Genomic DNA, 13137 nt, shown 5'->3' with positions numbered 1-13137 from the left:
ATATATATATATATATATTACATATATACACACACACCTGTTCACTATATTGATTTTTGTATTTAGGCGAATGCGGTTAATCTACTATCGAATTCCCGACAACGATTAATCAAATGCATTTGAATTGTTATCACATGATGTCTAGTATTTGAATTGGCCTAGAACATTTTGCTTTTTGACATCTAGCGAGTTAGTTGATAGCTGTCTTAACACACTTGCTTCAATTTATAATTCAACTTATTGATTATATTTGATACTAGCTATAAATCACTCAAAATAAGCAATTTGATTACACTACCAAAATAAAATAAAATATAATAATAATAATAATAATAATAATAATAATTATTATTATTATTATTAATGTGATTATGTTAGTTGGCAAAAGATCTAAGGTATGGTGGATTGTGACGGTAAGAAAACGGTGGGAAAAGGCAAAAGTTTGAAAGATGAATGGGGAAAAGTGATGAAGAAGTGGGCAGGTTGGTTTGGGTGTATGCAGGCTTCTTTCCTGATGAACTTTAAAAAAGAAAAAAAAAAAAAAAGCTTTTGGTGACACATAAAAAATATCTAGAAGATCAATTGTAGTGAAGTATGAATCATGCATGTAAATGATAATTTTGTTATTATTTGGTACATCTAATAAGAATATAGACATTTAAATATACGTTGATTTTTAAATGTTTAAATGATTACTGAGCCTAGTAATATATATATATATATATATATATATATATATATATATATATATATATATATATATATATATATATATATATATATATATTACATATATACACACACACCTGTTCACTATATTGATTTTTGTATTTAGGCGAATGCGGTTAATCTACTATCGAATTCCCGACAACGATTAATCAAATGCATTTGAATTGTTATCACATGATGTCTAGTATTTGAATTGGCCTAGAACATTTTGCTTGTTTTGACATCTAGCGAGTTAGTTGATAGCTGTCTTAACACACTTGCTTCAATTTATAAATTCAACTTATTGATTATATTTGATACTAGCTATAAATCACTCAAAATAAGCAATTTGATTACACTACCAAAATAAAATAAAATATAATAATAATAATAATAATAATAATAATAATTATTATTATTATTATTAATGTGATTATGTTAGTTGGCAAAAGATCTAAGGTATGTGGATTGTGACGGTAAGAAAACGGTGGGAAAAGGCAAAAGTTTGAAAAGATGAATGGGGAAAAGTGATGAAGAAGTGGGCAGGTTGGTTTGGGTGTATGCAGGCTTCTTTCCTTGATGAACTTTAAAAAAAAAAAAAAAAAAAAAAAGCTTTTGGTGACAACATAAAAAATATCTAGAAGATCAATTGTAGTGAAGTATGAATCATGCATGTAATGATAATTTTGTTATTATTTGGTACATCTAATAAGAATATAGACATTTAAATATACGTTTGATTTTTAAATGTTTAAATGATTACTGAGCCTAGTAAGTCTTTCTAAATGTCACAAGAGTATGTGTGCAGCTTACTTCAAATTAATGTGATGTATCATCTATGAAGTCAATAGTTTTTTTTTTTAATTGAAAAATGAAGTCAATAGTTTGTTCTACTAATGCCACCAATTTTTTATTTTTTTTGCCCATTTCAGTCCATAAGAACAACACTTAAAAGATCATAAGTGAATGTCATATATACCTTAGATAAGATCTTCTCGAAACATAACTAAAAATTATATTGATGAACATATTGGAAATTACTCAAGAATATAGGTCTGTAGTTTAGGAACTCGTAACTCGAGGACTCAAGGACAACACCCAAGTAGTGGGCAAGGGCCCTTGAGGCTTGCTTCCGAGGCTGGCCCTGGGCCATCAATCACTTCCGATTCGGGGCCCGACTCTAAGCTTCGGTGGTGGACTATAACTTGGTCTCTTGGCCCACTACGATTTTAGGAGTTTGTTGTACTTTCCATTTTATATAAATTAACATTGACTTATCAATTGCAAATCATGTTTAATTCCATTATAAGTCTTGTAATACTCTAGCTGTTTTGCATTGATCCAAAAGGAAATCTTTACTGTTTTACCCATATTATTTATGTGGAATTATTGATTCGCACATACCCCAGATCAATTTCTTCCCTCACAAATCTTCATCATCTAAATAAACCCAAGATACATCTGCAATAGTCCCAATTCAATCGCACACCGAACAACAAGATAAGCTTTTAGGACTTTCTAAAGCGAAGTAAAGGGTTACAGAAAAGACAACTTTAGATCTCACATGCTATACGTATCCAAGACATTACTTACCTGAAATTGGTTAACCTATTCAAAGTAAAATTAACAACTTATTTCACCGATTGTTATGTACATTTAATTTATGTCATTACGAGTCTCACCAGTATATAAATATTCTAATAATCTTAAAATTATTAAGACACGTTTCACAATTTACTTTCTTACCGAGATTTTAGGGTAAGAACATGTGATGAATTCTCGGTGCAAATACAAGGTCTGATAAGCAAGCGGGTGCACATGAAAGTTGAATAAACCGCGGGGGGTGAAAAGGAGGGGAATTGGGGGCACAGTAAAAAGTTGGGACTTGGGAGTGGGCGACAATCACACGTGAATGGCCACCACTCGTCGGTGGATGTCATGGTTGGCTTCATATCAACGCTAACAGCCAAAAAATATGCCCAAACCCAGACACCCAACATATATTCACACCAACATAACACTATCAAAAAGCATGATAAAAGTTAGCATACTATCATTAATTCATTTGACAAATATCACTACCCATATTCTCTATTCTCTATTCTATTCTCTACCCCCCCAACCCCACCCCCCTGCCCCACCCACTACCTCTAACCGGCCTAATCCTACTCCCCTCAACACCACAGTAACTCCATATGCCTTGTTTCACCATCACCTTTCTTATTAATTTAATTATTGATTAAACTTAGCCACCTTTGTACCACAAGTTTAGCATCCTATTTGGTCACATAAAATGTTAAATTATCACATGGTGAAGTTTGGGAAGAAAGATAAGAGATTGAGTCTCACTAACAACAGTGTACTGTGGGAGCAATCTCTCAAAATGAGGGGCTCTTTGTGCGCAATAAACAAATGTCTAGCATTTATATTCAGCTAAATTATCATGATTTACATCCTCCCAGATGCTCTGTCGGTGCTGGTGTGAAGTCCTTGGAGTTGGGAATTTAAGGTCTAGCCTTTGTGTTTATCTAAGTTGCCATCATTTACATCCTCTTAGATGCTCTGTCGGCGCCGAAGCGTGTGAGGCCCTTAGTGTTAAGGATTTAACCTTTTGAGAAGAAAGTTTAGCATCCTGCAGTTGTGATATATTCAAAATGTGAAACTAATTATTATGTATGATGTGTTTAAAAAAAAATTATTATGTATGATGTGAAAATAAAATTGTGTTTTTATTACTTCGTACTAGTTTTATTTTTTGACAGCACGGTTAAAGCAGCTCTAACTGCTTTTAAGAAGGTTATTTGTAAATTAAAAGGCTAAAAGTTATAAAGTTAAAATTCACTTTTTTTTTTTTAGGTCTACTGACTCGGTTACAATGTAGTATCTGTTCATAGCTATAGCTACTTTCTCAACCTACTGAAGCACGAGGCTCGAACCCACTCTCTTCCACATGGGAGTGTACACCGGATGCCGCTTAACCACAAGGTCTTTGGCTAAGATTCACTTCTTTAATCCTACTATACCACCATTGTTCTAAATGTTTCAATTTGGAATGTAACAAGCCACGACATTACCAGTATGCAATTAGGATATATATATCCTTAAATATTTTATAACTTGAATTGAACTCCTTTTTATACTAATTATAAGTCGGTTGATAGTTACTCGAGCGGTTAGTTAAAATGTCTGTCTGAATACAAGTAGTGAAGTCGACATTACCCTTCAACAACAAGGTTAGTTAGGACATTTATACTATGTTAAGGTATGTCTATACCAAGTTGGTCCATTGGACTCCAAGGTCCTCTCCTAATTGATACGTCGAGTCGGTTGATTGGTCTAGTTGTGCGTGACCCCGAGTTGTGCTCTTCTCCTCTGTCAGACACAATCCCCTACAACTAGCTAGTTACTCTTGTATGTTTAACCTATAAATTGAACCATCCGGCCAACCGACTGGTGAGGGATCTAACCAGACCATCAACTCCAAATCTTTGTTTTGCATTTTTAAATTTTCCATTTTATTTTCTAAATGTACACATAAACATTTACAAATTTTTGTCCTTTAAAAAATGAAAATTTTCTAACAGTAAAAACCGTAAAATTATCAAATTATCGAGGGTATATATGTATGTATTTATACACAATGTAGAGTAAGGAGGTTAGGGTAAAAGTATATGGAAAGAGTTGGCAATTTGATGGACCTACATGATACCAAAATCAAACAAAATTTCAAGTACACAAAAATAATAAAGGGCACTTATTTTTGTTTGAAAAGCTGCCACTGTCCAAGTACCCAACACGTAATTCTCTCATATCTCTCTTTCCCATAGACAGTAGGCCACTATGTAGCCCCCTCTTTTTTCCTCCCCCTCAATGCTAGTGGCTCTTTCACCTTTTCCTTCGATTGACAAACCTTACCATATCATTCATTAAACCTAATTTACAATTCTTAAAAATAATGGTTTTAGTGTTTTCAAAAAAAAAAATAATAATAATGGTTTTAGTCATTTAATTATAATGGTTTTCATAAAATAATTGATTCAGACTCTCAAGTATTATAACTTTTATATTTAATCCTCAATTATTATATTAGTGGTGGATATAGTTTCTTAACTGTTATCGATGAACTATATCCACCATCTTAAGTGATTTAATGTGGAGGTTTCAATAATTAGGGGATTGCGTCAATTATTTTATCACAATTATGGGATTAAAAATGTCATTTTTTTATTTATTAATATATTACATGTTTTAAATGTTTTACATTAGTCATTTAGTTAGAAGGACTAAATGTGACAAAAGATGAAAGTCATTTACTTAAGAACTAAATATGAAAATATTCTAATAGTTCTTGAACTAAAAGTAAAACTAATTTTAATCAAGTCTCTAGTTCTATTTTGATTCCAAATTATCGATTCTATATTGAATTCAATGTGAAATAGGAACTATAAAATATTTTATTGTTATTACAATTATAAAGTTATATATATAGGTAAGATCTCTATAAAGTTATAGTTATAATTAAAACTAAATGAAATAGTAATTGGTTTGATTTGAAATGAACTAGCATGACTACTTGAGGGAACCACCTCATTGGCATTCTTTTGTACCTAAAAAGAAATTGATGTGTGCTTAAAACAATTCAACAATTGCATGATATTACCAACCTTACCATTAAATGTATAATTAATGCTATTTTCTTTTCGCCTCATAAGTTTACTTCTTAAGTTCATCTCCTCACATGATTATAAAACTTTTTAGTACATATCATGAAAATATTAAGAGCACAATTTTAAAAGGGACAAATTTAAGTAATTTAGTTGACTTGGTAACTACACTGTTTCGAGTTCCATTTTTGGTGAAAAAAGTCTATTGACCTTATTGATTTGAACCAGTAAGCTTTTGACAATCTAGATTGATTTACCTTATTATAGTTTATATTCGTGTCTTTGGGTAGTGATTGTTGATAATCATGAGTTACAGTTAAGATAATGGTTGCTAAAATAGTTAGTCAATCAGTCATTTTTAGCTACAATAAATATAAATTTATGGTTAATTAACTTTTTGTAACTTTTTATTGCTCCAAAATGCTAAAATTCAAAAAGATGTTCAAAGCAGCGTTTTTATTAGCTTTTTGAGAAAGTCATTTGGCAATAATCAGCTATTACTTAACAGCTAATTTACCAAACATTTTTTTACCTTCAAGCCAATACTATCAACTAATCAAACCCACTACCCCAATCAGCTAACAACTAGCCGCGCTATTTACCAAACACCCATTAACAAAACCATCTCTTAACTAAGATATATTTTAACATGTATGTAATAGTGGCCGGTCATAACAGGAGAGGTTATGCCACTTGTGTGGGCTCTTTTAACTTGTTGAGGTATGAGGATATTCATGTTAGCAGCTAAGAAGAGGTGGTAAATAAGCAGTATTAGAATGAGAGGGGGGATGGACACCCTGCAAGAGCCTGCTAATAATAATAATACCAGCAAAGAAAATCCTTCTCTCCTCTCTAATGGCGGCACCAATCCTAAGCAGGAGTCGCCGAGAAGTCTGGCTACGGCGGTGGTGGCGGCGAGCGACAGGCTGAAGAGAGACGAGTGGAGCGAAGGGGCGGTGTCGAGCCTGCTGGAAGCTTACGAGGCGAAATGGGTGCTTCGGAACCGAGCCAAGCTGAAGGGGCAGGATTGGGAGGACGTGGCGCGGCACGTGTCGGCGCGTGGGAACTCGACGAAATCGGCAAAGACGCAGACGCAGTGCAAGAACAAGATCGAGTCGATGAAGAAGCGGTACCGGTCGGAATCCGCCACCGCCGCCGACGCCTCGTCGTGGCCGCTCTATTCTCGCCTCGATCTCCTCCTCCGCGGGAATAATGCTCCCTCTCATCAGCCTCCGCCGGCTCTTCTTCCCCCGCCACCGCCTCCTCCTCCGCCTCCGCCGCCGCAGCCGACTTCCAGAGTCGCTAACGCGCAGTTTATTATGGCGCCGGAGCCGCCGCTCCTTACACCGCCTCCTCCTCCGCCAGCTCCTCCGCCGTCCCTGGTTGTCCCTTTAGGAAATGCCGGCCATCATTCCCACGGTTCCGACGGTTATATTCGTGGAGCAAAGGTCAGTTCGAATTTCAAAACCCTAGAATTTTCCCTCTTTTATCATTCTAATCAAAATTCGAACAAATTAAACTCCATATCTCTTCTAAAATTTACTTGCATGCATGGTTCAGATAGTAAATTGCTTGAATTTCATCATCGTTATGATAGGAGGACGTTATGCAAGAGAAGTTATCGGAAAACATGGCGTCGGAGAAGAACATGGCGACGGACACGGACAGCATCAGCACGCCGGCGCTGTACAGGAACGAGAAGGAGGAGGCGAAAGAAGCGGCGGCGGCGGCGAACAAGCTGAGATCATCCACGGAGAGAATGAAGAACAAGAGGCGAAAACGGAGCCTCGGCGGCGGCGGAGGCGGGAGGGACCGCAATTGGGAGGTGGCGGAGAGCATACGGCTGCTGGCGGAGGTGGTGGCGCGTACGGAGGAAGCGCGGACGGAGGCGATGAGAGAAGTGGAGAGAATGAGGGCTGAGGCGGAGCTGAAGAGGGGAGAAATGGAGCTGAAGAGGACGGAGATCATCGCCAACACTCAGCTGGAGATCGCAAAGCTTTTTGCCAGCTGCCTTGCCAGTAACAACAACAACAACACCAATAATAATAAGGGAGTCGTCGATCCTTCGCTCAGAATTGGAAGAAGCTGATGAGCTGATAGAAAAAGACTTTAGTTTGATTTTCTTTTTTTTTTTTAGGCAAAAAAATAACATGGATTCTTGGTCTTTTTGATCATATAAATGGCCCATCATTATCAACCAATTATGATATTTGTAAGCTAAACATCAATTTGGAAACATATATATATTTCTTTTCATGGTATTGATGATTAATATAATAACCTAATTATATTTTCAGCTTCAACAATATAGAATTGGGTTGCTTAGCTTGACTCACAAATGTGATAAATCTCATGAGGGAATTAGAGACTAGTACGGGAGCTGATCAAATGAGTAAAACATGACTTTTATATACGATTCTTGCTAGCATACTATTGTCAAGTAGTTATTACACAAAAACAAGGTAATAGACTTTATCATGTGTGCATGGAGGGGTTAATCAAATGATGTGTTCTATCTTACCAATTTTTGTATCCTAAATTAAAGAATTTATTTTGTCATAAAAAATATTGTATATTTAGCATTTTATATATATTATAAATTTATATTGTGTATGTAATGCATTGACTTTTTAAAGTGTTTGGGTTTGACTTTGGAGGTTAAGGTTAAGGAAGATGCATTAGTTAGACTTTTGCAAAATGATGGATAAAATACGCGCAAGGACTACTCTTGGGGTCACCTAGTCGGTCTGCTGAAGAGCCACCCGGTCCATAGGGTTCCAGCAGAGTGCCAATCGGTCGTATACAAGCTGAGTGTCACTCAGTCCGTAGGATCCAAGCAGAGTGCTAATAAGTCGTATACTAGCAGAGTGCTACTTGGTCCATAGGATCTGATAAGCCTTGAATTAGCGCTTAATTATGCTTCATTATTTGTACTAAAATCTGAGTAAATGCTAGGTGATTGTGCCAGAGTGATGTATATTTTAGGTGTTTTCGACTTGAGGATTGGAAATTGGAACTTAGGAATCTAGGAGCTTCAAATGAGAACAAATCGAGATGATATTGAGGCAAATTGGTTCACAAATGGAAGGGCAAATTCACAGCAAGGATCAATGGTGTATCGAAGCGAAGAAAAACCAGGAAGGGCCATCGGGAGTGTGTCACGCTAGAGGTCACGCTGTGACCATCAGCGTGACACTCTGGCCAGCTTTCAGATGGTCAGGTGTCACGCTACTAATCATGCCGTGACCTGCAGTGTGACAAGCCTACCATCTGAAAGTGGCCTGAAAGTAGTAGTAGTTAATTTAGTAGCAGTAGTAGTTAATTTAGCAGTAGTTACAATTAATTTATAACTAATTAATTTATAACTTAGCGAGTAGTAGTAGTAGTTACAATTAATTTATAACTAATTAGTAGTAGTAGTTACAATTAATTTATAACTAATTAGATATAAATATATATACTCTCTCCGTCACATTTTATGTGTCTGGTTCGGTTAATGAGGCTTGGCTGAAGTTTTTTTACTCCAATTTTTCATAATATTAAGTTTCATATTGATATACAAAATTTATATATTTAGAAACCACACTAAAAGTACTATTAAACATGAAAAATTAATTTTAAAAATAAATAAAAATACAAAAGAAAATAAACAAAAAAAGAAAATGTTGGTTTGATCAATGAATAGTAAGTATAACAAATAAAATGAGAAAGAGAGAGTATATAAAGTCTATCTCAATGATATAACTTAGATTGAGACTTATTGAATTTTTAGATATAAATATATATATGAAGTCTATTTATCGTATAATTAGTTAAGACGAAATACATGAAAAGTCAAACCCATACAAAATGTTATACATTAGTGTAACCCTAGATGAATTATATTTATTAAATGAGAAATAAATTTCAATCTTTAAAGAATTAAATTTAGACATGAGACTTTTAACTTTTTAAAAAGACCAATTATGTACAAAAGCTTGTAATTATTCGTATTTAAATTTAATTTTAAATTCAAAGTCAAAAATTAATAATTGCAACTTTTCTTGAAAAGTTGTGAACTTTAATTTATTTAGATTAATTAATCTCACTTCTTTTTTCAAGTTACTAAAGCAACTGAGGCTTGAACATATGACCTCTCATTTGAGAGAATAAAAAATCTATTTGATGTGATTGCCACCAAGGTTATTTGGTTTCTATCGGGCAACGTAATCACTCCTTCCCGTGTTTGTATAAGTGCTATACGGTGGACCATGATCTATATAATTGGTCAAAAAATAACGTGGTTTCTTTAAGTAGAGAAATGACCGTCGATCGACTGTTATATTTAACAAATTTCGTATTTATAATATGCTCAAAATAAAAAGAAACTACAATATATCTAAAATGAAATTGAATAACATGTCTTACATATGGAGTGTATATTTTTAAATTAAATTGTAGTTGAATTAGAATGATACTTTAATTGTGATGTAATGAAACTATAATGTATCTAAAATGATATTGAATAACATGCCTCATATATTGAGTGTATATTGTCAAATGAAACTATAGTTAAATTAAAATGATACTTTAATTGTGTTAAAATTAACCGGAATGAGTGTAATTTTTTCTCATTAAAAGAAACAACATTGTTTTGATCCATAATCCACAAAGTGTCCATAGTTAAGTTTGCTGTGTTCGGACATCGTACTCATTGACTTTTGTTCAGGTATATGAGCAAATGTACATGGGGCTCCTTGCTCCTAGCCCATGGTCCAGTCTAGTTTTTGCTCTAACCTTTTGGTGGGTTGGGCCATGTTGGGCTTGTCCTATTTCCAATATTCAATTATAACAATTTCTTATATTTTTTAGTTATATTTTATAGTGATATTTGACTTAAGTTACTTATAATTTAAATGGTTAAAATATTTAATTTATGAAAGAATTTAAAAGTACGGATCAATACTGGTGCATTTTACACCAATTACACTATGCTCTAAAAGGATTTAGAAGTTGTACCAAGTACTACACATACATATTTCCGTTAATAGTCACAATATACTATGTACAATATAGTATGTATGCATTTTTATTGATCGATATGAGAGAATTTTTCTTTAAATTATAAATAATTTGTATCAAAATATGAAAGTTATATCGGAAATGGAAAGTATATATAAAACATATTTTGTAATAAACTCTCATAAAATATTCAATAGTATTGTACTAGTCTGCTACACTAGAAAGTAGAAATACATCATTGTCCCACAAATGACAAAACAGATCTGAAATTGCAATCCGTGACTCGGTACCTTAATCAGCGCTATTGGAGCAACGGCAACAGACAAAAACCAACCAAAAATCCCACAATTCCTCACACATTCACACATACATTTGACAACAAATCAGAATATCATCAATCAAACAAAAAAACAAGAAAAAAAATCCCAAAAAACAACACATCATCGGGGACACAATGCTGTTTTGCGCCCGTGAACCCTGCTAATCTTTGGTCCGATCATAAGTTTCATCGACCAATTAATCAGCAATCACACACTAAACACTCTATAATTTTTTTCGACTTCGATCAGTAGACCAATAATTTGTAATCAAACACTAAAAACTACTAATTTTCTGGATCAGTCGACCAGTAACTAGTAATCACACACTGAAGATTACAATTTTTCTTAACTAGTCGACTAACGGTTCATACCGAAGATCATAGGTTTCCTCAACTAGATGACGGTAATTAATCACTAATTAACTATATTTAATTATTAATTAGTGAATTGATGAATAACGGCCCGGAATTTTAGCTGCAAGTTTCGCGGGCAACGCCTAGCCTGGAGTTTGGGACGTCGAACAGAATGCGGTGGTTTTGCTGCTGCAGATTGGCGATGACGTTGAGGACGGAGTTGACGTTGCCGGGGGCGGCGGCCATGGCGAGGCAGGTGGTGCTGCCGGAGGAGCTGTGGATGAGGAAGTTTTCCGGCGGCAGCGTCACGTTCATCCCGGCGAACAGGAACGTTAAGCTCGGAATCGTTATCGGGACGGTGTAACACGTGTCGAACCCGCCTAACGAGGTCACCGTCGCGTTCGGCCCCATCCGCCGCCGGAATTCGTCTCGGACCGCTTCGTACGCCGGCTGGACAAGCCGCGTGAACACCGTGCCTAATCATTGTTCAAATTAGTCGTGAATTTTGGGGGATTCAAATTTTAGTGACGAAATCTAGGGCACGAATGAGATGATTGATGATTTACCGGAATCAATGATGGTCCCTGCGCCGGTGGCCGGATCGAAGGTGAAGGAGCCCGGAGGGGTGTTGACTAGTCCCCGGCCGACTTTAATTCCGATCAAGTTGACGTAGTACAACGACGGCCGGCGAGGGTTTTTGAGCAACGGAGTGAACTTAATGCGCTGGGGCTGGCCGACCGGGCCGAGTCGCAGCGAACCGGTGAAATTGGGAGATTTGTAATTCGGCAGGCAGTATGAGAATGTGGACTGGTAGAGGCTTTGGGTTTGGGACAGTAGCGATAATGGACCGCGGCCGAGCCCCAACAGACCCTGCGGTGGTACTGAGCTTCCGGTGGCCCTTAGAATGCAGCCGAAAGTGTATCCGGCAACGGAGTCGGCAGCGAGGGTCACCGTGTCTTGCGAGAGGTTCGCCGCTATGGTGGAGCCGCCGTAGGTGAGGTTGAATCCGCACACGTTACCATCACACGCGGGGTTTGGCACCTAAATGCACACAACATGTTCGATAAAAGTCCTCAGAGAAAGAAAAATAAATAAAGTCATTGGGGTTTGGCACCTAAATGCATACAACATGTTCGATAAAAGTCCTCAGAAAAAAATGTCATTGGTCCACAAAATCTGGGAAATTTAAATTTGGCTAAACCTGGCTGCACTGAGGAGCTCCACAGGCAACATCATGGAAAGTGGTGGATTTGGACTGATCAAACAACGCTGAAGAAGAGGGGCAGCCAATGCAGCCAGAGCAAGGAACCCAGGCAGCGTCATTGCTAGTATCCATGGCCAACAGCAAGGTCTGCGGGGGCGTTCCGATGTTAGCCCTGACAATGTACGTCGGGCTCTGGGTAATCTGCCGGGCGGAGGCTATCGGCACGCTGGATTTTTTGGCGACGAGGCTGTCCAGGTACAGCAGCCTCGCCTCGTCCTTGGTCTGCATTTGGAGCACAGTGTCCTCCCATGAGAGTGAAGATTTAGCTGGCCTGAATGGTGAGCAAGAGCTGTAAACATGGAGGACTTGCAGGGTGGATCCCTTTTCTTGAGCCTTGCATTTTGGGTTGTTGAGCCCTTGGGCTACCACTCCCAAAGAGAAAACAGCAAGGAATAGTGTCAAGAAGAGGTTAGTCTTCTTCATGGTTTCCTCTTTAATTTGTGATGGTTTATCAAGTGTCACACAACCTACTTATATACACTCAAGTATGAGTACCTAGAGTGATAAACTGATAACCCCAGTTAAGTTAGTTAAAATACAAACTTGTAACCACAAAGTCACGAGTTTGAATCACATCCCGTCATTCTTGATTTGAGCCGGTCAGCTATGGGCAATCTAGATTGGTTTAACTTCTTGTGGTCCTTTACCCGTTAGGATCACAATCCTCGGGGAAGTATGAATATGTAGGGACAATGTGTGGGTTCAAATCCTATTTAGAAAAACGGTATAAATTTGTCCAGTTGTGGAGTGATTTTCTTTCATTTTGTGAAATACACTCCACGCGGGGAGGATGGGGTAAAGCAAAGAAGTGCAGCTATTGTAGACTT

At 36.8% G+C, this 13137-nt stretch overlaps 2 protein-coding genes across 3 annotated transcripts; one reads left to right on the top strand and one right to left on the bottom strand.

Moving 5' to 3' along the window:
• Positions 1–6092: 6092 nt before the first annotated feature.
• Positions 6093–7668, top strand: LOC116015119 (trihelix transcription factor ASIL2). Of its 2 annotated transcripts, none has more exons than XM_031255132.1 (2): positions 6093–6820; positions 6933–7427. In XM_031255132.1, exons 1-2 carry the CDS (start codon positions 6149–6151, stop codon positions 7290–7292), a joined length of 1032 nt encoding a protein of 343 aa, XP_031110992.1. In that variant the 5' UTR covers positions 6093–6148; the 3' UTR covers positions 7293–7427. The 2 variants fall into 2 exon arrangements, with proteins under 2 accessions (XP_031110992.1, XP_031110991.1); XM_031255131.1 differs by having other exon boundaries at positions 6098–6820; positions 6970–7668.
• A 2858-nt stretch (positions 7669–10526) lies between these two features.
• Positions 10527–12812, bottom strand: LOC116016971 (aspartyl protease AED3-like). The gene is made up of 3 exons (XM_031257459.1): positions 12248–12812; positions 11613–12087; positions 10527–11522 (listed from the first exon to the last, which is right to left on the bottom strand). Exons 1-3 carry the CDS (start codon positions 12731–12733, stop codon positions 11164–11166), a joined length of 1320 nt encoding a protein of 439 aa, XP_031113319.1. The 5' UTR covers positions 12734–12812; the 3' UTR covers positions 10527–11163.
• Between the last annotated feature and the right edge of the window lie 325 nt (positions 12813–13137).

This window comes from Ipomoea triloba, chromosome 4 (assembly GCF_003576645.1).
Source record: "Ipomoea triloba cultivar NCNSP0323 chromosome 4, ASM357664v1".
Taxonomy (NCBI): domain Eukaryota; kingdom Viridiplantae; phylum Streptophyta; class Magnoliopsida; order Solanales; family Convolvulaceae; genus Ipomoea; species Ipomoea triloba.
The sequence above is the reverse complement of the archived record's forward strand: the minus strand, read 5'-3'. Positions and strand labels throughout refer to the sequence as shown.

Coding starts and splice junctions, on each gene's coding strand:
- LOC116015119 (XM_031255131.1), top strand. CDS start 6,149: ATGAGAGGGGGGATGGACACCCTGCAAGAGCCTGCTAATAATAATAAT. Junction 6,821..6,969: donor GTTATATTCGTGGAGCAAAG/GTCAGTTCGAAT, acceptor TCGTTATGATAG/GAGGACGTTATGCAAGAGAA.
- LOC116016971 (XM_031257459.1), bottom strand. CDS start 12,733: ATGAAGAAGACTAACCTCTTCTTGACACTATTCCTTGCTGTTTTCTCT. Junction 12,088..12,247: donor GAGCTCCTCAGTGCAGCCAG/GTTTAGCCAAAT, acceptor GTGTGCATTTAG/GTGCCAAACCCCGCGTGTGA. Junction 11,523..11,612: donor AGGGACCATCATTGATTCCG/GTAAATCATCAA, acceptor AACAATGATTAG/GCACGGTGTTCACGCGGCTT.